The following is a 24,062-nucleotide window of genomic DNA, read 5'->3' on the forward strand; positions in this document are numbered from 1 at the left end:
ATATCCTAATTCAGCATTCCTTATCAAAGTTTATTGACAGCTATAGCCACAGAAAGGTTAGGTATAGTTTTAAGCTTAATGAATGAATTTTGGAAATTTTTGTTGTCAGTTGGAGAACTCAGGAGTGCTAGGGTCATCTTTGAATGGGCTGCTCAGAGCAACTGAGATTATTCAAAGGAGTGTTTGCTAATAAAAGCCAAATGACAAAATGCCCTGACAAGTCTTCATATACTGGAAATTATACACTTTTCTTCATGTTTTTATTTATTTTAGTTTAGTGCTTGCCTGGATTGAACCACAGGTCTCTATGGGCTAAACTCATGGTTTGTTTTTTTCCCCCCTACTAGAACTGCCAGATATATGCTGAATCTTTCATGCTTAAAGGACTACCTCTTTATGACCTGGTCATTACCTTTGACAAACTGTTGAAACCTTAGGAAAATGGTAAGTTTTTACATATTTTTACTTTAGAAATTACAATGTAGAAAATTGTTTATTATATTGAAGTGTATTGCAGGGACATTTGAACAATTATTTTTACATTAATGGCTGATTGTGGTGTGTGTTTTCTAGTTTAATCCAGCTATCGCCACATGCAAATATTTGAATTTACAGTCTTACCTCATAGAGCCTTATGTCTTTGTAATTTATGTGCATTGTTGAGTGCTCTGAAATTGTTTCCTCCTAATTATTGTTTCCTGAAATAAATCAGAGAGAATCAAAAAGGTTACCTGCTTGATTGGATTCCAGGCTATGCTTGAACCAAAAGAGCTCATTAGTTGTGGGGGTCAAAAAGACAGTAAAGAGACTTGATGGGTTTTTTTTCAATGGTTCTAAAGACCTTTTGCATTTACCTTTATTTGGCTCAATTTAAAGCTTATTTTTCAAGTTAATATTAAAGCATTAGCCTTTTAATGTTATTTTTCTATGTATTAACCACTTAAGCCATAGTAAATATTGACAATCGTTTCTAAGTAAGGGTGCAAATTGCAGAAGTACCTAGATCTTGGTCTCAGGTTTTCAAACTCTTATGCCTATACTTCATTTTATGTACAAATTTGACAGAATTTCCATCTTGCACAAAAATAATCTGATGAGTATGTGAATGGAAGTTTGCATGATCGTATTTTTTCCTTGTCCTCCTAGTGGATACTTATCATTAGAGTTTTCTCTAAAGACTCAGAATACAGATTAAGTTTGAAAAGTTTACACGTTACCAAATACCTCCTCTAATGTGAATTTTAGAAAAAGCTTTCAACAGAAATGAAAGAAGCTCTTACAAAAGAGCTGAAAGAATCACTTAAGCTTACTTGCTTCAGTAATGTGAAAATAAAATAACCTGCTACATGCTTGAGTTGGCAGAAACATCTCTGCTTTGCTGAGATGCAGGATGCCACAGAATTATTGTTTTCACTTATTTTATTAAGCATACTTGAACAATTTTATTGTAATGCTTTGGTTGGTGACCAAGGGAAATAGTAGAAGGAGTAAGAGATTTCTTCAAAAGTGCTCTAAACAGTGCATGCTCAGGAAAAGAGTCTCTAGGAAGAATTCTATTTTAAAATCTTTCAGAGAGTAGCCTCATTCTTTTGTCATATTTTCTAGCCATCGCTGTCCCCCACTCCAAGCCCATACATGGCACAAAGGAAATCTCCCAAGAACTGAAGTAGCATTTAATCCTATGCCACAACCTGGTTTGAGGCCAGTGAGTTTGCAACCTGTGGGTTGTGTTAGACATCTTCCTTTGAAGTGAAAGGCAGCCTTTACAAAGAGGTCAGCGATTTTGTATTTGGAGCTGTTATGGTCTATAAACCTTAGCTTACTGCTTTCCTATGTGTCCTCTGTTGACAATTAAAAATGGCTTGACATTTGGATGGGGGACAGTGGTTAGGGAGTGGGGGAGTTCTGCTGTTTGGCCAAGCTATTAGTAGCAAGGGAAACTAGAATCCAAGGTTCCTTGGACGCTCGCCTGCTCCATGTGACAATGCAGATTCCACTAGCACTGAAAACCTGATTAATAGGGAGTTCCTGTCCATTAAAAATCTGGTAGATCAATTGTGCAGATCACTGGAGAGTGACTGCGTAGGTACCAATTAAGTGAAACTATGAAGTCAGTTCTCTGAGATAGTTTCTGAGCACTAGGTGTATGGTCATGTATGCTAGAATAAGCTTATTTGATTAAAAAAGTTAAACCACTCCTTCACTATTTTTGTTATGCAATACCATGCTGTTTAATAGGAAAACTTTTTCATACCAGGTGCAGATTGACTTTGCAGCCTTACGAACACTGCAGCAAAGTTCACAGCTGACAAAAGAGCCATTCAGAACAAAAATAAACATTTTTTAAATGATCTGATGCCTTGAATTCTGTCCCTACTGATGCTAACTACAGTGTCCATGTTTTATTTCCCTTCTAAAGAACACTAAGAAATATTTTTAACATTTTCAGTGGAGAGGGGAAGGGTTTTGTAGTGTGAAGATGGTTGCATAAGCTGTGTATTATAAGGCATTTTGGCAGGGTTACAAACTTTCTCACTCTGTGTGTACAGAGAAACTCAGTCCCTAGGGCTATCAATCTGGCATCTTTCATCAGCACTAAATTTACTGCAAATATTTTTTGTGTGCATGCAAAGAAAAGCACTATTAAGACTTTGTGGGCAGGAGTGAAAACATTCTAATAGACGCTTTTTCTGTTTATTTCTCTCAGAATTTCTCTTCACTGAATTCTGGTGAGCGTGTTCTGCTGACTTAAATTCACTCAGCATGTGTTTGTGTGTTGGTCTCATTATAAGTCTTTATTCAGAGGGCTTTTGAAATTTTGTCTTGCTCAAGAGCCTGTTGCACTAAGATTTTTTTGTTTTGTTTTTTTCTTATTAATCTACTTACAATATAACTATGATGTCTTTGTGTGGTTAACTGATAAGGAAAGTGTACAGGTGAAATGCTGTTAGTGCCAGAGATTTCTGTAGACAAATCTACTGTGTTGCATGCTTGCTTTTTAGGAACGGAGTTGCTTAGGAGCATGAAGTTTTTTACACTGTTGTTCCAATGCGCTGCTCCACCTGTCCCAAGTGAATTGTTAATGCATGGCCTTAGAATGTGAGCTTTAGCACTGCTTTTCTGTGTCCATGCAATTAATTTTCTTGGGATTTTTGTTTGGAACATTAATATTACACTGCAGGGCAAATTCAGATTAATTCAGAATAAATTTAGGTTAAAAAAAGAAAGAACCTAAAACTAATCCTGGTATTCATTTTATCTTAATAATATGAGCGTGTTAGGAAGATTTTTAAGTTCACTTGGTGAATATGTTACTGAAATAATATGGAAATTCATAATGTGCACTTTGGAGGTTTTTTCTTAATGGTTATAACCTGGAATTTTGTGTGCTTTTAGCCTCTAAGTGAGGGCATGATGATCTTATCACTTTAGACCAACATTACATCTGGACCTGCATCACAGCTCAGGAGTTGTTCATTCTGTTGTTACGGTGTTACAGTTGACCCAGTTTGGTAAAATAAACAAATTGGGGTGCATCTTGTCCTGAAATTACAAGTTTGTCAGTTGTTCAGTAATATTTTGGCATTTTCACTGACTCATGTGTTTATTTTATAAAGTGACATACACAGTGCAGAGCTTACACATTTGATCCTAGGAGGATTTGATCCTAGGAAGAGTTGGCATATAAAATTACTCTTTATTCCATGTTGTTTTGGGAGCTGCTTAGTTTCTTACCTGGACTTCTCTTTTTCTCCTGGAAGACTGTTGAAGTCTACTATTTTAATACTGAAATATGACATCATTAACACCAGGAGAAATAACAGTCATTCAGTGTCTCTGTGAGCTGTTAAATTTCTTCTGTCATGGTATCAATTGAAACAATCTCACTCTGGGTTTTAAGTTAAGTTAGTTTTTACTACCTTAGAGTACTGAGTTTTTGTTAATGTTTGTGATAGTTATGATTTTGTAATGGAAAGATCCTTTTTAAATGGAAACCTCTTAAAGTGGTCTTGGTAATAGTTTTTTGAAAAGATGATCTGAAACAAATTAGATCTCTGTTTACAGGCTCAGGTGTTGCAAGCATTCAAATTCTACATGGAGAAACTGGTAACTGTGTGCTTCAGAAAACCTCTCAAAGATCTATTAGTCAAAAATACATGTAAATTGTTAGAGACAGCTCATATGGCCAATATCTATTTACACAATTAGAGCTGAAATGAATTTACTGTGATAACTTCCTGTTGGAAGGGGCGGAGTTGAAACAGCACTCAAGGCTAAATTCACCACTGGGTTTAAGTGGTTGCAGCTTCATTAACTTCAGCCAAGTTACACCAGTGATTAATTTTTGGGGGTTGTAATTTGCTTAACATAGGTTTCTTATAGTTCATATATGATTGAGTTCTTGCTCAGGCCTTTAAGGGCCAAAAAAAGACCAAATCAAATGTATTGTACCTCCTTACAGTCCTTGTATGGTCCCCTTTACCAAAATATTTATTTCACAATCTTTTATTGTATTCATCTTTGATACATCCCTGTGAAATATAGCAGTACTTTGTGGTTAAGAAATGCAATACAGATGATGTAACAGTGTGACTGACTTCATAGAGGAGGTTCAGAGCAAAGAAGGGATTTGATCTCATTCATTTGTGTCTGACACTGAATAATGTAGAAACTAGACCATCCTTCCTTTAGGAAATATAAAGCAAATTGATGCAAGAATTTAGTAGAGCTGCTGGATATTCTGATTTTCTAATGATGGCAATTATTGAAGCTCTAACAATTAGCTCTGTTCTTAATTAACCTTCTGGTTGGACCTGCAGGCTTGATAACAGAGGGACCTCAAGTATGTAATACTTATGGAGAATTGTTTCATAACTTTTATGGACAGCTTTCCATTCTATTTGTGTTTGCTTCTGGCCTTGATATGATTTAGGACCTCAATGAATATTTTTACAATACTAATTTTCTGTGTGTTGATGAGGGCTATAAAACTTGCTTGTCCCTCATCAATATATAAAAATTATGAAATTCAGTCTCACTATGAAATCTAATTCTCAGAAAATCTTGAACGCTCTTCTTTCTTCAGTTGGGCAACTTTTAGATAATTGATCATTCTTCTTGCATCTTCATTTCAAGGGATCTGTTCTGTCATCTCTGCTTTTACATATATGTTGAAAACTGTTACCTGAGATCATGAGAGATTTTTTATTATTGTATTTTTTTTAGCAACCTCTCTTATGAGATGGTAGGATCTGACAGCTTTATCAGGTCCTTGGAAAATAAAGATTTGGATAAAAGTGAGTTGAGCTGATTAATTCTCATAAATATAGTCTGTGGATTTGCAGGACTTTTTTTTTTCCTGTAAGGAAGATGTACCTATCCTAGAAAAGATGCATAAATTTGTCTAGTAGGAAGCTTTTCATTTTGTTATGCTTTGTAATCAAACTTGTGCACATGTTCTGAAGTGTTACAAAAATCTGGGAGTTCTTCAATTAGAAGGAAAATTAAAAAATCAAAAAAGGCAAATTACTGCTTCTCATAAGACTTAAAAGGAGGTTCATGCATCCCAAGGCAAGACCAGTTACTCATAGGTTATTCCTGACCAGCATTTGTCTAGACTGTTTATAAAAGAGCTGCAGTGATGAGAGTTCTCCATTCTCCTGAAGCAGTCTGGTCTACTGCCTTTCTACCATATACATGTATATATATACACCCAATATACGTTCTGGTGTTTTGGTGCAGACAAGAAAAAAAAAAAGGAACACATAGAATGGTGAGGTTGCTTTTTGTTCTTGTAACATTCAGTCAGATTTGTTCTAGTGAAGCTTGAGACCCAAAACTTTTCAGATGCTTGGGGGACTCATCATTGTGTATTTTGAGTGCTGATAAAGAAGTTGTTTGTGTGAAGTTTTTGACAGAACTGTCATGTGTTCTACTAAAAGCTACTATTTGTTCCCAGACAAACTTCTTATATTTGGCTGCTGACTGAAACATATTTTTAAAGTAATGTTAAATGTGGACTAGTAGATTATGCCTGGCAGTATGTTTATCATTGTTTATTAAAACTGTGAATCAGCAGTATGACTAGGAAGCGTAGAAGTTGAAAATAGCATGTGGAACTTCCTCTTTAAACCTCACTATTCCTGCTGTTTATAGATGTGAAGATCGCTGCGCCTTTAAATGCCGCTGCCACTTGAGAAGTGTCACTTCAGTGTCAGAAAGTGCCAAAGCACCAAAGTGTTCATACTCAGACATTTTTGTAAATTCAATGAAATTAGATAAACCACTCCTGCGTCTGAATACTTCTTGAAGGACAGCAGACTTAACACATTTGAATAAATAGACTTCTTAATCTGTGTATCTGACACAGAAGCAGAAAGCACATAGAAAGATATTTTTACCCCTAGTACATTTTTTTCAAAGCCAAACAGGGCAAACTGAACAGTCAGGAGGATGTTAATGAGATTCTCTCATGGTGAGGCTGTCCAGTAAAGGGATATAAGTCTATCTTTTGAAGTGATAAACTACTAGTGAGTCCATGCTATAAGACAGCACAACAGCATGGATTTTTTTTCTGCAGAGGTGTCAGGTTAGGTAATGAAAGCATACATACAAATATCTTTATTCCCCTTTCTTTAGAATCAGCAGCATTCCAACCGTTGTATTTCATATAAAACACAATGCAGTGCATAATTCTGCTAGCTGGAATTGGTCTGGCTTTGTGAGATTACAGCTACATGAATTGCCTACCACCTTTGTCTGCTGTCTCTTTCTTTCTATAGCAAATTCTGTGATGGTAACTTCAGCAACTTTTCTTGGTTGTGGCGAGGCAAGGGCACTCTGGTGATAAAATATCTTGGCTTCCACATTAGATGAAGAAGCAAACTGTTGTAGAGAAGTTGCATTTGAACTCCTCTAAAGAACATATGGACTTTTTTGTTTATTATCTCCTGTAACAGCACAGTAGACATTGTCCTTTTTCTTGCAAGCTAATGGACTCGTAATGCTATGTTATATGTAGTTTTTACATAGTGACATGTAGATACTGTGTCATTTAGAGTTTCCCCCCATCACTGAAACTTCATTTTGGTATTAAATATAAATGTTCATAAAATGAGATCAATCTTTTTCCTTCTATGTGGATGTTAATGGGCAGTAAGAAGAATTTGCAGTATGTGTTTTGATTGTGTATGGCCATGACACTTTTCACATTGGTTTTTATTAATTTGTGGAAGATTATTTGTCAGTATGAAGAGAGGCATTACAAGACAATATTTAAATTATAGTATCTTCACACCAGCTATCAGAAAGATCAACAGATTTATTCTTCTTAAGAAATATGTGGGTTAGGTTTAGTCATTCTTTAAATTTTAGTGTTTCTACAGTTTTCCTTTTTTTTGTTCTAATGGTAGAAACACCAACTCTGTAAACATACTGGTTTTTCAAAATACTTGTTTCATTTTCATGGAATCAGTTTGATCTTTTTTTTCCTCTAGAACTTGTAAAGCTGCTTGTATTTAAGTAAAAAAAAAGGGGGGGGGGCGGTGAAAGAAGATTATAAAACCCCAGCAACAATAAAGAAAATTAAATTCCTTTATTACTAGGTAGTGTCTACTTTTCACCTGTCCTTAAACCTGAGACGTGCTGAATTTCTTCTTTAAAACGATGGGGATTCCACAACATCTCTAGACAGCCTGTTTGGTTGTTTACATAGCAACCTTTTCTAGACCAAATTGCTGTTGCCAAATGTAGTGCTGTCCCTTCCTTTCTAAAACTCTTACCTTTTTACCTTGCTGGGATCCAGGTTATCTTTTGTACATTTTGTTCTGTGTATATTGTGCACACCACCGCCCCCCCCCCCCCCCCCCCCCCCCCGCCCCCGATTGTAATTGATTAGTGCCTGGCAGGACATAATGAATTCTCTTGTGCATGTAACACTTGCTGTATTATATCTTGGGAGAAGAAGAAAGCTTGGACTCATGGTCAGTTTTCTATTTGGTATCTCTTTGAGATGGTTTTCATCATAACAAACTGGTTAATTCCTATTGCATATAGATGTGCTTTATTCATTCCAAAAGGTTGGGGATATTCTGTTTATCTCAGTGAATTTTATGTTATTCCTTTTGGAGTGCTTATTGCTATAATTAATTTTTAATTAAATCGTCAAAAATGCTTATAACTGCTTTTAACTGCAGACTTTATACAGCTATTATGGTTTATCATCGAAGTTAATGAAAATATCGCATAGAAGCAACACGGGGAACCATCTGAAATGCCCATTCACTTTGAATAGAGCAGTGTGGGTAATAGAGTGGGGAAGCTGACTTTCAAAGAATTAAAAGACTTAAATTTCTTTAATTAACACCGAATAATTAAATGGCATGAGAGAGAGAAAATAGTGTCTTTGGCATAGGAGCTATATGAAGGTAATCAAATGGAATAAAAAACCAATTTGATGTAACTTTTTGAATGTTAGAAGAAACAATGTTATGATCTTGATTGTTCTGTAAGATATGTCCTAGATCAGTAAATGAAATACTACACTGTATGTTCAGGAAACATTCACAAACCACCCCCAGCTGTCCAGGATGAAGGAGCTGTGTTAGTATGAGGGTTTAGGGGGGCTGGAGGGGGGCTGGTGGTGTTTGTGGTTTGGTTTTTTTTAATGTCCTCTTCAAATTTCATCTGTGCCAGGTCAGATGAAACTTTTTTACTTACTTTCTTACTACATTTTTTTTTTTTAAATTCAAAAAACACAATCCAAACAGCTGTATTTAAGGTTATATTTCCATAGTAAGGATAGATGGAAAAAAGCGAGCAACTGAAAAAGTTGTCAAAATTCTATTAAGTTGTATGAAGTACATGATAGAGAACACTGATGAGCATGGGCCTTTTAAAACTGAATTTGACCTAAAATACAAGTGAGGGCCATTTCTCTAATGTACATACTGTTTGTCCTAAAGCAAACAAGCATGCAACTAATTTCTTCAATACAGACTTCGTCTTTTAGCCACTTGGCAAATATTTTCCATTTTATTTTTCATTTGTGCTATAATCTCCATGATAACATGTGCCAACTGTATGAATCTGTGTGGCAACTGAAGCACATTTATTCACTGGTACCTTTTAACAAAGGTCAGCACAGTTCTGTTCAGTGTTAGTTTTTATTTCAATTTTGAGCAACCAGTGAAGGGAGGACAGATGGGCCTATGAAGAAACAAACATTGTTTTTAAACATGTTGTTTGTGTTTACGATTCAATTTAGTGGCAAAACAGTAAATACAGGAACTGCAGGTTAACGGCCTTTTAAATATAGTTTAAATCATGAGGGATTTAAATTCCATTTTTGTTTATAAATAAGTGTTTCTATGTGTGTTTTTAGACAGAGCTAGAGTTCATTCTCACAGGATTTAGATTCACTTTGATACCTGCCTAGTGCCTTGGTGAACTCAAAAGAAACTGCAAATAGCAGCACTGAAAAATGAAGAAGGTAAAAAGTTTCATCTGGGTGGGAGGGGAAATCCATTTAAAAGATCAAGGGCAAGCCTGTTCTAAATTCTTTGAACTAGCTCTTTTTGGATTTTCATTCTCTAAGGAGTCCTAAGGGTTGTAGAAAGGAATAGATTTTCAGGGCTACTTTTATTTGGAGAAATACTGAGTTTCAGGCAATAAACCAAGAAATGTTGTGCTCTCCAGCTTCTCAGCTAGAAACAGACTATCATTTTAGCCAAATGTTCAGAGGAAGTGAGTTAACATTTTCCATCAGAATGTTAGCTTCCTCTACAGAAAATATCACTTGTCACAAGCATCTTTTCTCATTTTTCACAATCAAATAGGAAATGCCTTGTTCAAATGCATTCATATTTCTCTTTCCCTTTGCTGGCTGTTGAAAGGATAAACTGTTTTCTACGGACAGAAGCAAGACAGTGGTGGTAGGACATCCTGATTTTTAATTATTGCTGTTAAAACTAATTCCGTATTGGGTTTGGGCAATTTACTTCAACCTCTTTTGATGCATCATTTGATCGATGAGCTAGGGAAAGCAGCAGTAGTTATTATTTCATATGGCAGAAAGAGTAAAATCTGAACCTTTCAAATATAACGTCATGTTTGGGATTATTTTTTTAGTGCTTTAGAACAGTTATCAATAAATCAACATAACTGTAGTGTGGGTGTCTATCACAATACCTTCTAGTTCTGATTCTTTCTGGTCTGATTAAAGTTTTGTTCTCCCCTTAACCTTTTGTTTTGTGTTTAACTTTCTTTGAGAGAAAATGGCTTGATTAAGGAGCATCCGTCTAGTGAACAGATGCATTCTCCAGATAACTTCTCAGTATCTCCTCTAGAGTTCCCTTTGTCTTTCTGGTGTTCAAGGAAAACCGATTATCATCTAATGTGGCTGACAAAGGAAAATGCAACTTACATCTCTAATGTATAATGCATTATTCTTCTAGTCTGGGATAGAGTATTTCCATTGGAAGGGACTGTAACTGTACAAAGTTACAGTTATCACCTAGTCCAAATACCTGAGCAACTCAGGACTGACCGAAAGTTAAAGTATGTTGTAAAGAGCATTGTCCAAGTGCCTCATAGACGGGCTTGGGGCACTGACCGCCTCTCTAGGAAGCCTGTTCCAGTGTTTGACCACACCCTTAGTAAAGAAATGCTTCCTAATGTCCAGTCTAACCCTTCCCTGGTGCTGCTTGTATGTTTTAGGGTAGGCTGTAATTTTTGTTAGACTGGTATGGCTGGAAGTGGTTAGCAAGTTCTTCAGGTTGGAAGCAGAGATGGAGTTGTCCTGGGTGGTGCTGGCTTTTGTTTTTGTGTTGCCCAGCCAGTGGTGGCTTGTTGCCCTCTGTGTGCTTCTCTGGAACTCCTCACTGTCTATTTAATCAGGCCTGTGCTTTGTATGGTTGTCTGTGAGCATATTATTGGAGACAGTGTGAAAAGCCTCACCACAGTCACAGGGAATCGCATCCATTACTCCCCTTTCCTCTGCTGAGCAAGTCAGCTCTTTGTAGAAGCACCACTTACCCATCATAAATCCATGCTGACTGCTCCTGATGACCTTCTTATCCTTCATGTATTTGAAAATGCTTTCTGGGCTAACTTGCTGTATTACCTTCCAAGGACTGAGGTGAGGCAGAGCAGCCTGTAGCTCCCTAAATCCTCCTTCTTATCCCTAAAGCAGGAGTGATCTTTTCTTTTTCTTTTCTTTTTTTTTCTCAGTCCTTTTTGCAGGTACAAAGTTTATGAAGGAATGATTTGGGGAAAATCTCTTCAGTAATCTTTACCAGAAATATGTTTCTGTGTATGAAGGAAAGCCTACATATTCTTTTGATTTTTTTTTTTCCATTTGTCTGCAATTTTAATTCTTCTAGCAACTAAAATGAAAGATTATCTTGCATATTTAGCAAGTGTGTATTTAATTTACTCAACTTGTGTATGCCAAGAGTTAAGAAAGCCTGTTGAAAACAGGTAGCCTAAAACATATTTTCATTTGAAGGAAAGTATAGGTAGCTGCTGTAGGAGGCTTACCTAAGCTCTTCTGTAATACAAGAGTGCTTGCTGATTCTTGGCTGCACTATTTAAAATGTGAACTAAATCTAGTGAGATGTACATAATGGAGCTGTATTTCAGGTATATTGTTGCTAAATTGAACAGCAGTATTGCCGTGCTTCTAAAGGCTAAAGATAGGAGCAGATACAATAATGATCCTGTAACATGTAGGTCTTCTGTTAAGTTACTCTTTCTTTGTTCCCATGAATGTGTCTAATTGCAGCATTGATTGGAGTTGCATCTTCACAAAAAGGGAAAATTGACTCCTGCTGAGGGTAGGTGGGGGATTAGGTTTTTTATCAACAAACCATCTGCTTCTGTGTATACTGAAGACATGTTGAATGTTTTCTTGAAAATAATGTGACAATTGAGTCAGTAAGCAGGTTCTACTTCCATCTAATTCTTATAACACAGTTAATCTATCTGCAAGTTTGATCTGATACTATCACTGACAGAATTAAGGGTTGTTCTACTTTTATTCCTCCCTGGTTTATTTTTATTTCAGGCAAACTATGATTTTATGTGACAACAATGCTTTTGTTTTAGCCATGGATTTAAAGGGGGGGGGAGGGGGACATGGGGTGGCTTCTGTTTATCTTTTTGTTTTTCTCATTTCCTCAGCTGTAACACTGGGAGCACTGCTGTAAAGATCAGCTGTGCTTTTGCTCAGGTAACTGGAACAATTATAATTGGATAAAAAAATAACTTTCTAGATTTTTTTTTTGTATGTAAATATCCCTGGCTTTAAGACTTTAAATGGGTCAATGAATGAAAGAAACTCCCCATACAGAAAAGCTGTATCACTTGGCTAATGTGAATCTTTATTGGCTGGCATTAGCATTATTTATCTATTATAGTATGCATATTATAAATGCTTTGTTCCGTTTTATATTTTAGGTCTAAAAATATCTGGAAGGAGATTAAGTGGTTCAACAAGTAACGCTCTAATGGATGACAGAGACTTTCCACCAAATGATCTGCAAATAGACTCAAAGGACAGTGTTCCTACTAACTATAGGGTAGAAAGTTTGGTATCTCATTTGATTCCTTCAGCTGATGAAAATGAAAATCAACTTGACAGTGATGGGAATGAAGTTCTGACCAGTAGTAGCATTGCTATGGGACGACAGGATAAAGGTGAACAGGATAACATCAATAATAATGAGAATATGGACAGTGGAGACTGGATCCCAAGCTGTAAGGAAAGTGAGACTGAGAGAAGATCTGTAAATGTCCATATGGACCCTCAGCTGGAGGAAAAGCCCATTACAGAAAAACAGCCAGGTGGAAAAAGAAGTCCAAGAAGCAAAAGAAGCTCCAGTAAAAAATCTAAAGGTACTTCATTTACATTTTTTTTGTTCTGTTTACTTCAGAAGTAACACTGTAGTTTAGGTCTGTGAATTAATAAGAAATATAATTTAGTTGTTGTACTAATTATTTTTAGCATTTCACTAAAGGTTTGGCAGCTTTTTGGTTTGTTTACTTTTTTTTTCCAGAACTCCTAATAGTCTTCAATCAGATTCAACTCTAAATGTTTTCACCTTCTGTATTTAAACAGTGGCTGTGTAGCAAATGTAACACATCAAATAAACACAGGTAGGGGGAGGTACACAGTGTCAGTATGGAAATGGGGCTGGCTTCCAAATCAAAATAGACAGAAATTCTGGCATTATGGTTTTGTTCATTTGAACATCATGGTTGAGTGCAAGATTTTGGTGTCTTGATCTCATGTCAAGATTTGGAATCTTGTTATGAGTACCACATAGTTTGATCTTGGCCTGCTGTTGTAAAATTTACTTACATTTTTCAAAGCTTACCAGATCATCCTAGGTTATGTGTTTTGGGTGACAAATTTAAAAAATGTGTTCTTACCAATTTTCAATGTTACTTTTTCTTTAGATCTTTTGGATATGAGTTGGATAAGGAAAATGTTAATGTTTATTGCATGTTCTTTTTTGAGATCCTTCATCCCTTTTTGAAGGTGTAGGATTTACTGTAACATGATGGGTTATATTAGGTTTTTGCCATACATCCTAAAGCTTATGTGTCATAGTGCTGTATATATTAATTAAAATCAGTATGTTTCATGCATAGCTTTCTTTGAAAGCACAGCTGATTCACGTGTGCTTTTATTCCATGCATTTTAAAATAAATAATTTTAAAATACAGTTTTCCTCATAAATGGCAAGTCTTTTGTGACCTAATTTGAAAACTGATTATGATTTTAAGCGATTATAGAATAGGTGAAGACAGGAAAGGAAGGAAGCCTTGCATTCCATATCTTGTACAAATAGGCAAAATCTAGAAAAGAAAAATATACATTTAGCTTTTTCAATACTCTCACTTGATGATTCTTCTGTTTTCACAAAATGCAGCTGACTGTGTCACAATATCTTGATGTTGCAAATGTCATTATTTTAGTGGCAATCTTCCATTTAATTTCCAGCACTAGCTATTTTAAATGATTCCTGAATATCTCATTACACCCTCTACATTAAAGATCCAAACTAGCTTTCTTGTCTTTATACCAACTCAGAGTTAAAGGAGAGAATAATCAAACTAGAGTGGAAGATTCCTGAGTGGGTGACAGCAGAGCACTACACAAGCAAGCTGGAATATCAAACTAAATACTTGCATGGCATGTATGTTGTGATTTTTTTTAAAAAATTATTTTAAACTGTTGAGAAATCATGGATGAGTTACTTGGATTCATAACTGAGGAAGAGATTTATGAATCTTTTTCCCTATAAGCACACCTGTTAGGATTACTGTTAAATGTTGCCATTCTAGAAAAAATGACATTTGACTTAAAAAGCTTATTGTTCATATTCCTCTTCTTGCAAGTGACTAAAGCAATTTATAAGGAATATGGAAAATTACATTTTAATCATTTTTGTTTACTTCCGACTCAGCAGAATATTGGTGATCATTAGAGATGCCAGTCTTTCACTCTCAACATGTTTTTACTTTAGAAGAAGAAGCAAGTACTCACACTTGCAATGTGTTTGAAACCCTCTAAATAGTTGTTTGTAAAGAATAAACAGTTATAAGTTTGATTATTATCTGTCTGTATATGCTCGGAAGGTGTTGAAGCTAAAATGATCCTAGCTTCTGCTATCAGTAGACTGAAATGCAAGATTAAGAATCACTGTATCTAGTTGAAGATCCATCAGGTCCAAATGCTTCCCTTGACAGAGGCCAACAGAGTATTTGTAGGTGAGAGTATAAGGACAAGGCAAACATGTAGTCATTTGCTTCCATGTTCTGCTTGCCATCTGCAGTAATCTCAGGACTTTCCCAAGTGGAAACTGATAGACTGTAATACTTTAGAGTGAATTTGTCACCTGACTTACAGTTGCTTTTTGCATTCATTTTGGTGTCCTGGAGTAAGTAGTTCCTGGATTTCATCTATTTATTGTTTGAAAAAGCACCTCCTTTTAGCCCTCGTGATGCTGCAGGAGACTTATTAGAGTGGATTGACAAGTCTATAGCTTCTAGAGCCCAATTTTTTCTCACATTCTTTTTGTATACTCATCGTAGTTTTGAATGTACTATGATTATGTCTGGTTAGAGAGGACTGTTGACCAAAGAATTGATGTACATTTCAACTGAAGAATTTAAACTTTGGTGATTATTCATAATGTTATTCCTTGTAATTAATTGTACTAACTTTAAGTGTGGTAGACATAGTGATTCATTATATTTAATCTGTTTCAATATATTTTTGTAAATATGGACTTCAGATTATCCACGTTCTCTGAAAATGAGTTCATCTTTTTTCAAAAGGTCAGTCCTGGCATAACTGGTAACTTCATGTTGTAAAATCATTATAGGATTCCTTAACATGGTATAGCATGGTAACCTGCACTCAATCTTTTCTGCCCAAGGTAATTCTGCAAAATATGCTTTTTCTGTAAATTATTCCACTTATTTCTTAAAGCAGCTTGAAGGTGGAAGAAGGAAGAAAGTGGAGTGTTTGGGATGGATTTGGTGTTGAAGCAAATAAAATATATTAATATAAGATAGATTATGTGAAAATTCAAGTAATGTACGTTACTTAGGGTTCTGTGCCAAACAAAACAAGATTTTGAGCTTGCTCAGTTAAAGTTTGTAGTGGTTTGGTCCAAAATACTCATTACTGTTTATCTGCTGTGAGATAAGAATTAGGAGAAATGCAAAACAGGCACCAAACTTGAAAGAATATAAAGAAGTTTATTAACAGACCTAAAAGAAGGAAAAAAAAAAAATTATACCACCTTCAGAACTCTCCTCCTCCCCCCACCTTCCTCCCTTCTCCCACTGACAATGTTCAAAGACAACCCTTAAGATGTTCAGTCTGTTTACCACTTCCATAATAACCTTGTTCAGTCCATTTAGAAAGAGAAGTCTCTTCTTGCTCATGCTATGAAAACATTATCACAACGAGACAGCCGCCCACTTCCAAATATTGTTCAGTCCATTTAGGAAGAGGAGTCTCTCTGCCTGCGTGTGAGTCCCTTCCCCCGACTTGCAGCTTTTCCCGCAACTGCTTTCGAGGGTCCACTCTTGAAGTTTTTTGGGGTATAATTTTAAGGTTGAGCCGCTCAGAAACAAAAACAGAGGCCCTTCTCCTTCCCTGGGAGCAAAGGGTCTTCATCATCTTCATCGTTAGGACTATCTCTGGGAGCATCTCTAGGGACTGAGGTTTTCTCGTTTCCCATTTGGAGCAAAAGTCCTCATCTGGTTCATCTCTAGGGACTGAGGTTTTCTCCTTTCCCGTTTGGAGCAAAAGTCCTCATCCCTTCCATCTCTCCCTGTCCAAACTTCTCATGAAATTACAGCTGTGTCAGCATCTGCCTATCTCAGCGCAGGTGCTTTTGCTTACGAGTTGAACACTCCACCCCCCATATCTTCATGAAATTACAACAGGATACTCTGATATATCATAGCTTCACAACAGAATTTCAGTTTTAAGCATCTCCTCTCTCTCTTCCCTCAGGGTTTCAGCTCTTCACAGCAATAAAAGGGTTAATCTCACCTCGGCCTTGCAGCTTTGCAGCTGGAATGTTGAATTTTTCTTATCACAGTGGAGAGGGGGGGGAGCCGAGCCGCTCCGGCTGCCCACGGCAAGGCAGTGGGGGGGGTTCCACGGCTGGAACAGGTCCATGGCTTCAGGATGGCCGTGGCCCGGCCCGGCCTGGCCCAAGCAGGGCCTGGCCGGGCCCGCTGGCCCCCACTCGGGGCCCGCAGCCACCTGTCCCAGCGCTGGAAACGAGAGAGAGCTTGGAGGGGGAGTTTGTCTATTCTTAAATGTGGATCACAGAGGCAGTCACAACTTTAAGTGGCTTAGAGAATTGTCCATATTCAAACTGGCCACTGATAGGTTCTGTCAGGTCCCAGAGGAAACTGTAAGCACCCCTTAGCAAGGACATCCCTTCCGGGACTATGCTTGCTAACCTATGACAAAGTTATATCTTTACCACCAACACTTTTGTCTCAAGAGCTCTTTTAAAAATGAATGTGTTTTAAATACTTGCTGGTCTTTTTTCTTTTTTCCTCAATAGTTCCTGAATGAATCAGTCTGAAACAGCTTTCATTTGGTATTGAGTACCAAAGGATGTTTAAAAAAAGATATTGCCATATGTTTTCTGTACTAGAAACTTCTGTTCCTGGTGTCTTAAGCTAGTGCTACTGAGTATGAAAATTCAAATTCACATAAAAAACTGAGGGCAACATCCATAATTTTATTTTGATAGCAAATCCCTCATACTTGCACCTCTGATTCATTCTCAGGCAGGTAGCAAGAGCATCTTCATTTCATATACTTGCAGTACAGACAAAGAAGAAAAAAAACCTGAGACGCACTGAAAAATGTGGGGTTTTATTCACGAAGTGTGTCAAAATTTGATAGGTTTTAGGCAAACTTGGGGCTGCTTCTGTGAACTGTTTCGGAAATTGAGAGAAAGTTTGCTTCTCTCCATGTCTTGGGAAACATTGGCACACCCAGCTGGGCATAGAAGGTGTCAGCTGAAACATTTGTGAGCCTGGCAGAAGAAAAACTTGAATCCGGCTCTTTGCCATGGGCCTACTGAGTGCCCTGGCCACTGATGTCTTCTGTGTCTTTCCACATACATTTTCATAAAGGCTTTGGTTCCATTCTAGGGTGGAGTAAGTATCATTGCTTTATAAAGTAAAAAAACTTACTCCTTCCTTATTAAAAAGCCAAAAATATATGTAAGATACCAGTATCTAGTTAGAAAAAAAAATTATCTGCTTTGGACAGTAAGATTGATTCCTGGAAAAAGTAGTATTGTGTGCTGTTTTCAAGAATGGAGAGAAAAAAATAAATAGGGATCCTAGCCCATCACATCTTTATGATGAAATAGCATTACTAAGTGTTACAATAAAAGCTCTTTGTTGTAGTGCTACTAAAATACAAGTATTATCTTGTGTTGAAAATCAAACAAGGTTGAATTAACCCAAATAACTGTAAGGCCTTTCTTTTGGAATCAGAGAAGAAATTTCAGGGCAAAATTTGATTCTGAGTGACAGCTCAACTATATGTAGGAATAAGAATGCAATTTATAAAGGACATGTTAGCAACAATATCATGATAACATTAAAATTAAGGTTTTTCATGATAGTTGCTGTTGAGCATGTTGCAGTCCATGTTCATGTTTTGATATGACAGGTGATTATTAACTGCTTAATAAAGTGCAGTTTGAAGTGACATTTGGTTTCTGTGGTTGTTTTTCTGAGAGAAAAGGTTTGCCAGAACATGAGGACCCTCTTTTCTGGTTTCATGATAATGTGCTAAACAGGAAGCTGTATTTTTAAAGACAGCCTTAATTCCATCTCTAGAAGTATTTCCTGCTTTGTATCTTGCATCTAGTTATGTCTCCTGTTGCTTTTGGCCCACAGGAAGCCCAAATAAATACCGGAAAATCAGAGATGTGCATTAATATTGAAAAAGCAATGTTAAGTTACACCCATGTTTTTTCTGGCAGTAAGCCCTGTGAAAATAGCCACCCACAGAGATTTAGTACTCCTGAACTGGATAGTTTATTTAATAAAGAGTTTAAAATAATCAATAGTAAAATGGTGGAGCCTTCCATGGACAATCTATTTTCTTAGCCCCTAAATCTTAAACCTTTCTTGGGCCCTAAATCCTAAACCTGAATCATCACTATTGAGTTTCAGGGGCCATGAACATGGTGGGGGGGTCTGAAACCGAGTGCCCAAGCTGAGGACACAAAGGTACTTGAAACAGTGCCCTCACCTTTCTGTCTTTCAAATGATAACATGGTCTTCAGGAGATGGGTGTAGCTGGGGAACAATACTCATCATAACTTGAGTTTATTGGAGTTTATTGTGCACATTTCTGTGGCCTAATTCTCTAAATCGTTTTAAATAATTATGGGATTTTTTTAAAGTTCAGTCTTATGCAAGTGTGTCAAATTCAATGTTTTATGGAGAAAAAAAAAGAAGTTTATTAACTGTTGGAATCAGCTGTAGTTTTCTGGTTGCTCCTAAGACTGTGTTTTGTAGGAAGATGTAATTTATTGCTTTTATTCTGTGATCTTTGTTAGAAACCGATCCAGTCAGTATATGGGTAGTTGATTTCTCCCACTACTGCTGTCAGTACTACTACTCTACACTTCTTCCTTAATCTCATTTAACATTTTCTCATAACTATCATATTCATGATCAAAATACACAACAGGTTTTGAATTTCTAACAATAAGATGTGGGATTTGCACCCAGAAAGTTTTTTTCATGTAATGTTCTTACACTGTTATGTTTTGCATTATTCTTGAATGCCTGACTTTTTTTGACTTCTATAAAACTGGAGACAACAGGAAACTGCCAGGAAATGTAGATTGAGATTGTAAAATTGAGAACCTAGTTTTCTGTTTAGCAAGTTCTGAAATCTAAAATTCAGTTTACACATCCTTGTGTCATTGTTACCAACATAGATCAGCACTACTGGCTCATTCCCTGGACTCTCAAACAATCCAGCTATCTAGAGGGGTCTTCCTTTTCACTCAGCAGGACAGCCCCCTTAGACATCTCTCTCCTACAATCAAATCTCACACTGTCATCATCTGCTTCTTTCTGTCCTTTAAGATCCTGTTGTTACTGTGAGGAGTCACTGTGTTATCATCTGAAGAACAAGAACTGGTCAAATTGTCCTTCCTTCCTTGTCTCTCCACCCCCAGGACACCTTCTTATATGAGGTCTTTGGCAGGAGCAAAGAGGCAAACTGAGAATCTCATTCACACTGTCCTCACCTACCTGCTATTTGCCCTTTTTGAGCAAAACTGCATTCTTAACAACTTTTAGGTCATCCTGGTCTCTTACTAGTAACTTTGTGGAATGCTTTCAGTCTAAGTGTTTTGATTTTTTTTTCCCCCGTAAGTAAAAACAGGGTCCCAGTTAAAAGTATAGACATATATCTGATGTATGTTACTGTGTTCTGTCAGGTAGGTGAGCTGACAGTGAGACAGACCTGTCACAACTAATTTTGACAAGGCCAGTATTATACTACGATTTTATTCATAACGTTCATATTGAAATTTCCTAAAAAAAGCAACTTGATGTATTTTTTTTTAATCCTAACGTTAGTATTTGTCCTTTTTAAAGGAGTTTCTACAGTGGGAACCACAGCAATCCAGGAGGAAAATACTTTTATTACAGATGCAGATTTTGTGCAGGCTGAAGGTGCTGTTGAACTAAAGGAAAACTTTCATCCAAAAGAACAAAAGCAAACGTTGCAGTCTCTTTTCTCTTTGCTCCGTGAAGAGGTTGAGCAGATGGATTCAAAGATACTGCCTCTGTGTCTCCATCAGGTACTTTCTGTGATTTTGGGGTGCTGCACCCAATTTTATTTTTATTTGAGACCTTTATTCATTAGGAAAAATATGCATAAATGCAGTTTGTGCCAATACTCATATCTGGACAGGATATTTTGATGCACAACAGATGGTCAAGGCAAATATCTCCTCTAAGATCTTCTAATATTTGTTAAATTATAAATTGCCTTGTACATTCTGTAGTTAAAGGAAACTCTTAAGGATGGGTTTCTAATTCCCCAAATGGGAAATTCGTTTGGCAGGAAGATTTTGGAAAATCACTCTTTAATATACCTTGAATAAGGTTTGTAAGACACTGGTATATTTACAGGACAACAGATACCTAAATAACATTTTAAATCTGGAATTGTTTTTACTGTTACAGACTTCTTTCTAGCATAAATTTTATGCATTAATGTTAGCATTCAAGGTTTCTTAGTGTATACCTTTATATAAGCACAGCTGCCACACCTGCAAGACCAAAGGAAAAACTGTGGTTTGAAAAGCAATCTTTCTTACAAACTGGCCAGTATGTTGATTTTTTTTCTGGAGGTGGTGATGCAGAACAAATATGTAGATAGAACTTGATAGTAGTAATTTATAGTTCAGTTGTATCAGACTAACAGCAGACTAGAAGACCTTTTGCTTGGCTGTGATACCTAATGTGGGCCGTATGTAGAAACTATAGCTGTCTGATTTGACTTAGCTGCATTGTCTTTATTTTGGAAAACTGGATGGTTTTAATATTTTAAACTTCTAAACTGCAATGACAGTCCTGCATTCTTCTTCTCTTTGACACAAATAAGTGGTTTTATGGGAGAAAGATGTTTCTCTTTAGGATTGCATATTATAGATAATCTACATTTAACAGAGAATTTTAAATTATTTTTTCTAATCTATGCTCAAGGGAAGATACTTTTCCTTAACTTACAAGAACTTTTTGATACTTTTCCTTAACTTACGAGAAGCTTAGCTTTAGGGTTAACAATTTGTACTTTTAGCCACATCAAATTCAGTGGTTGTTCATGAGCCAGTACAAAGGTCATTTTTGGAAAACAAGGTAGGGCAAAAACATAAAATGCTTTACAAACATCAGGGAGATCCATTGCACATGATGGAGGTGAAATCTATTGCTTTTCAGATGAGGAAGCCAAACCCTAAGGGGAAGAACCTTTTGAAAGTCATACAGGAACTGTGGCAGAACTGAGAACAGAATCTGCATATTCAGAATGAAACATGTTCAAACACTATCTCGTTTTTCCTAAAAATTATCAAGTATTTTGAATGGAGTGTTTGAAAGAAAGCTAATGGAACTTATGAGGATCATAACCTTTTTTTTTAATTGGTGATGGGAGAGGGAAAGATTTTAAGTTTAGCATTCCTGTAGTCTGTTAAGAACTTTTTTCCCTTTCGAGTGAATTAATCTGTCACCTTCAGTCTTTTTTATTTCAGATCACTAATACAGCCTAACAGTAACATTAAACCAAGTCTAGTAAATAAAAGTCTTCTATCACATTCTCTTTCTATTCTCTATGACAAAATTCAACGTAAAATCAAGAGCTCTGTCAGATGTTCTGGAGTACTAACAATCCGTGGTGTTTGTGGGAAGTCAGTATTGATAATAGAGCCTGTGGGATAATAGGGGCTGTTCTAAGAGTCGACTTTTAATTAAAATAGGATGTAATTTTTTTTCCTGTCTTGAATGGGATTAATTTGATTTGTTTAGGACTTGTTACAGAATTTAAGAAGTATTTTTATATAAAACATAGGTAGAGCTTTGACAGCTCCGGAAATCCTTAGGAGGCTATTGTGGACAGCAGACAAAATAGGCAGATAAAGAACCTTAAAAGTCACTTACTCATTGTTTTTCGAAGGTACTGGGCTCAGAATGGTCTAGTGGTTAGTAGTAAGGCTGAGAGCCAGGAAATACAGTTTGTAATCTAGACTCCTCTATCAAGCTGCTGTCTTTTTTGAGCAATCATCTTTAGACTTTTACAGAAGTGCTTATCTAAGCCCTCCATATTATGACTACTTAAATTGATATGTCCCAAAGATTTTGAGACTGAATTTTAGTGTGCTCCCGCAGAAGTCACTGGGGTATCATCTCTGAGGTGCCTCAACCTGAATGTTCTGGTATCAGGGTACCTGCAGTTCCTGGACCCATTTTGCAGCTCTGCCCTTGCCTCACCATGCATGGCAAATAGGAAGGCTGCCAAAATTCGCTGTCCCTGAGGACTGATTAGTTGCTGCTTGTAAAGGTCAATGATAGTATAGAGCTCTGTGGAATAATTCTGAGGTTTATATTTTTTGTATTTCATTGCATTTACAAACAAAGATGTCAGTTTCCTCAGCTTTCTAGGAAAGCCTGCACAGTTTTGTAACAAGCACAAGTAAGTTATTGTTGCAATTCTCAAATATTTTTTGTCTACAGGGAGACAAAAGACTGTTCTTTTCTCATCAGTCAGGAAACCTCCATGTCTGTTTTAACGCGTTGCAATGTAATACTCAGGAGAGCACAGCAATGATCTTAATTTGATCAAACATAAGGAAACATTGGTCAGGCACAGAATTCAAACTCTTGAACTTGTACCAGTAAAAACAGTACTTCTGTTCTAGGTCATTTTAAAGCTTTCTATTAGGATAACTAAAAATGTTTCTGAAATAATTTTTATTGTCGTAGCAACATAAAACTCAACTAAGATTTGGGTAAATCCATTTTTTGTGAGAGGACTTAATATTTCTTTGGTGTTTGATACTCTTTTAAAATATTTTTCCTAGAATAGGAATACATGTATTTTGTTTGGACATACCTATTTTACCCAGACTAAATAGGAACCTGCAAACCAGATGTTTAAAGCTATGATGAAAAGTTTACATTACATCCTACATGTCATTAAAATTATAGATTCTTAATTTTTTTTTCACTTTTGCAGATAGCTGAGACCTATTTTCAAGAGGAGGAATGTATCCTTTTACTTGCAGAAATTGTTGCACATTATTAAAATATTGTGGCGTGATAAAATATGAAAGGCAAATGCTTTACTGTTAACATGTTGTGGGTCAGGGTTAGAAAGAAGTGAACAACCATTATTTACCCATGAGTGAGTACACAATATGCTAGGAAATCCTCCTTAATCAAGCAACTGGAATGTGAATTAAGTGATAAATTCATTTCCAACAGCTGTACTGATGCAATCATTACTAGCTGAGCATAAACAAGGAAGAAAATATTTTCAAAGAACCTTTTGTTTTTATAGGATAACTTCTATTCTAAGTATTAGTAACTGGGAATATGTCCAATTTAGAGATTAGGACATGTATTATATCAAAAAGGGTACTAGTAATGATGGAATTGTCACAACAGTTGATTAGAGTATATACTACAAATGTCTAGATTGGAATAAAAATACCAAACACACAGAGCTGAGATCAGCAACCTGCAAACAATAGCAAAAGGGTATTTGATGAATGCTAATTAGTCAAAATCATATCAAGGTAATCTGAGAAATTGTTTTAGGAAAATATGGGTAATTGCTTCTGGGAACAGTTTAATAGTTCAGTTTATTTTGATTTGTTCCTAGATAATGCAAGTAAGTTTGGTCAAAAACTTGTAATAGTTGAAGTGCTGGTAATTACTCTGATATATTTCAGTAATTGTGTGAGAGAATAATA

General features: G+C 36.3%; 1 protein-coding gene across 4 annotated transcripts in view; it reads left to right on the forward strand.

Annotated features, from left to right (window-relative positions):
* CNST (consortin, connexin sorting protein) overlaps window positions 1-24,062 on the forward strand; it is a 53,194-nt gene that overhangs the window by 1,450 nt on the left and 27,682 nt on the right. For 3 of the 4 annotated variants that reach the window (XM_039568497.1, XM_039568499.1, XM_010391748.4), the window contains exons 2-6: window positions 348-444; window positions 2,708-2,729; window positions 12,457-12,894; window positions 20,182-20,387; window positions 23,324-23,354. In XM_039568497.1, the coding sequence (XP_039424431.1) occupies window positions 442-444; window positions 2,708-2,729; window positions 12,457-12,894; window positions 20,182-20,387; window positions 23,324-23,354 (700 nt within the window). In that variant the 5' untranslated portion in view covers window positions 348-441. The remainder of the gene's footprint in view (window positions 1-347; window positions 445-2,707; window positions 2,730-12,456; window positions 12,895-20,181; window positions 20,388-23,323; window positions 23,355-24,062) is intronic. The other variant, XM_039568498.1, reaches the window with a different exon arrangement.

The sequence above is a fragment of the Corvus cornix genome, chromosome 3, assembly GCF_000738735.6.
Source record: "Corvus cornix cornix isolate S_Up_H32 chromosome 3, ASM73873v5, whole genome shotgun sequence".
Lineage (NCBI taxonomy): Eukaryota > Metazoa > Chordata > Aves > Passeriformes > Corvidae > Corvus > Corvus cornix.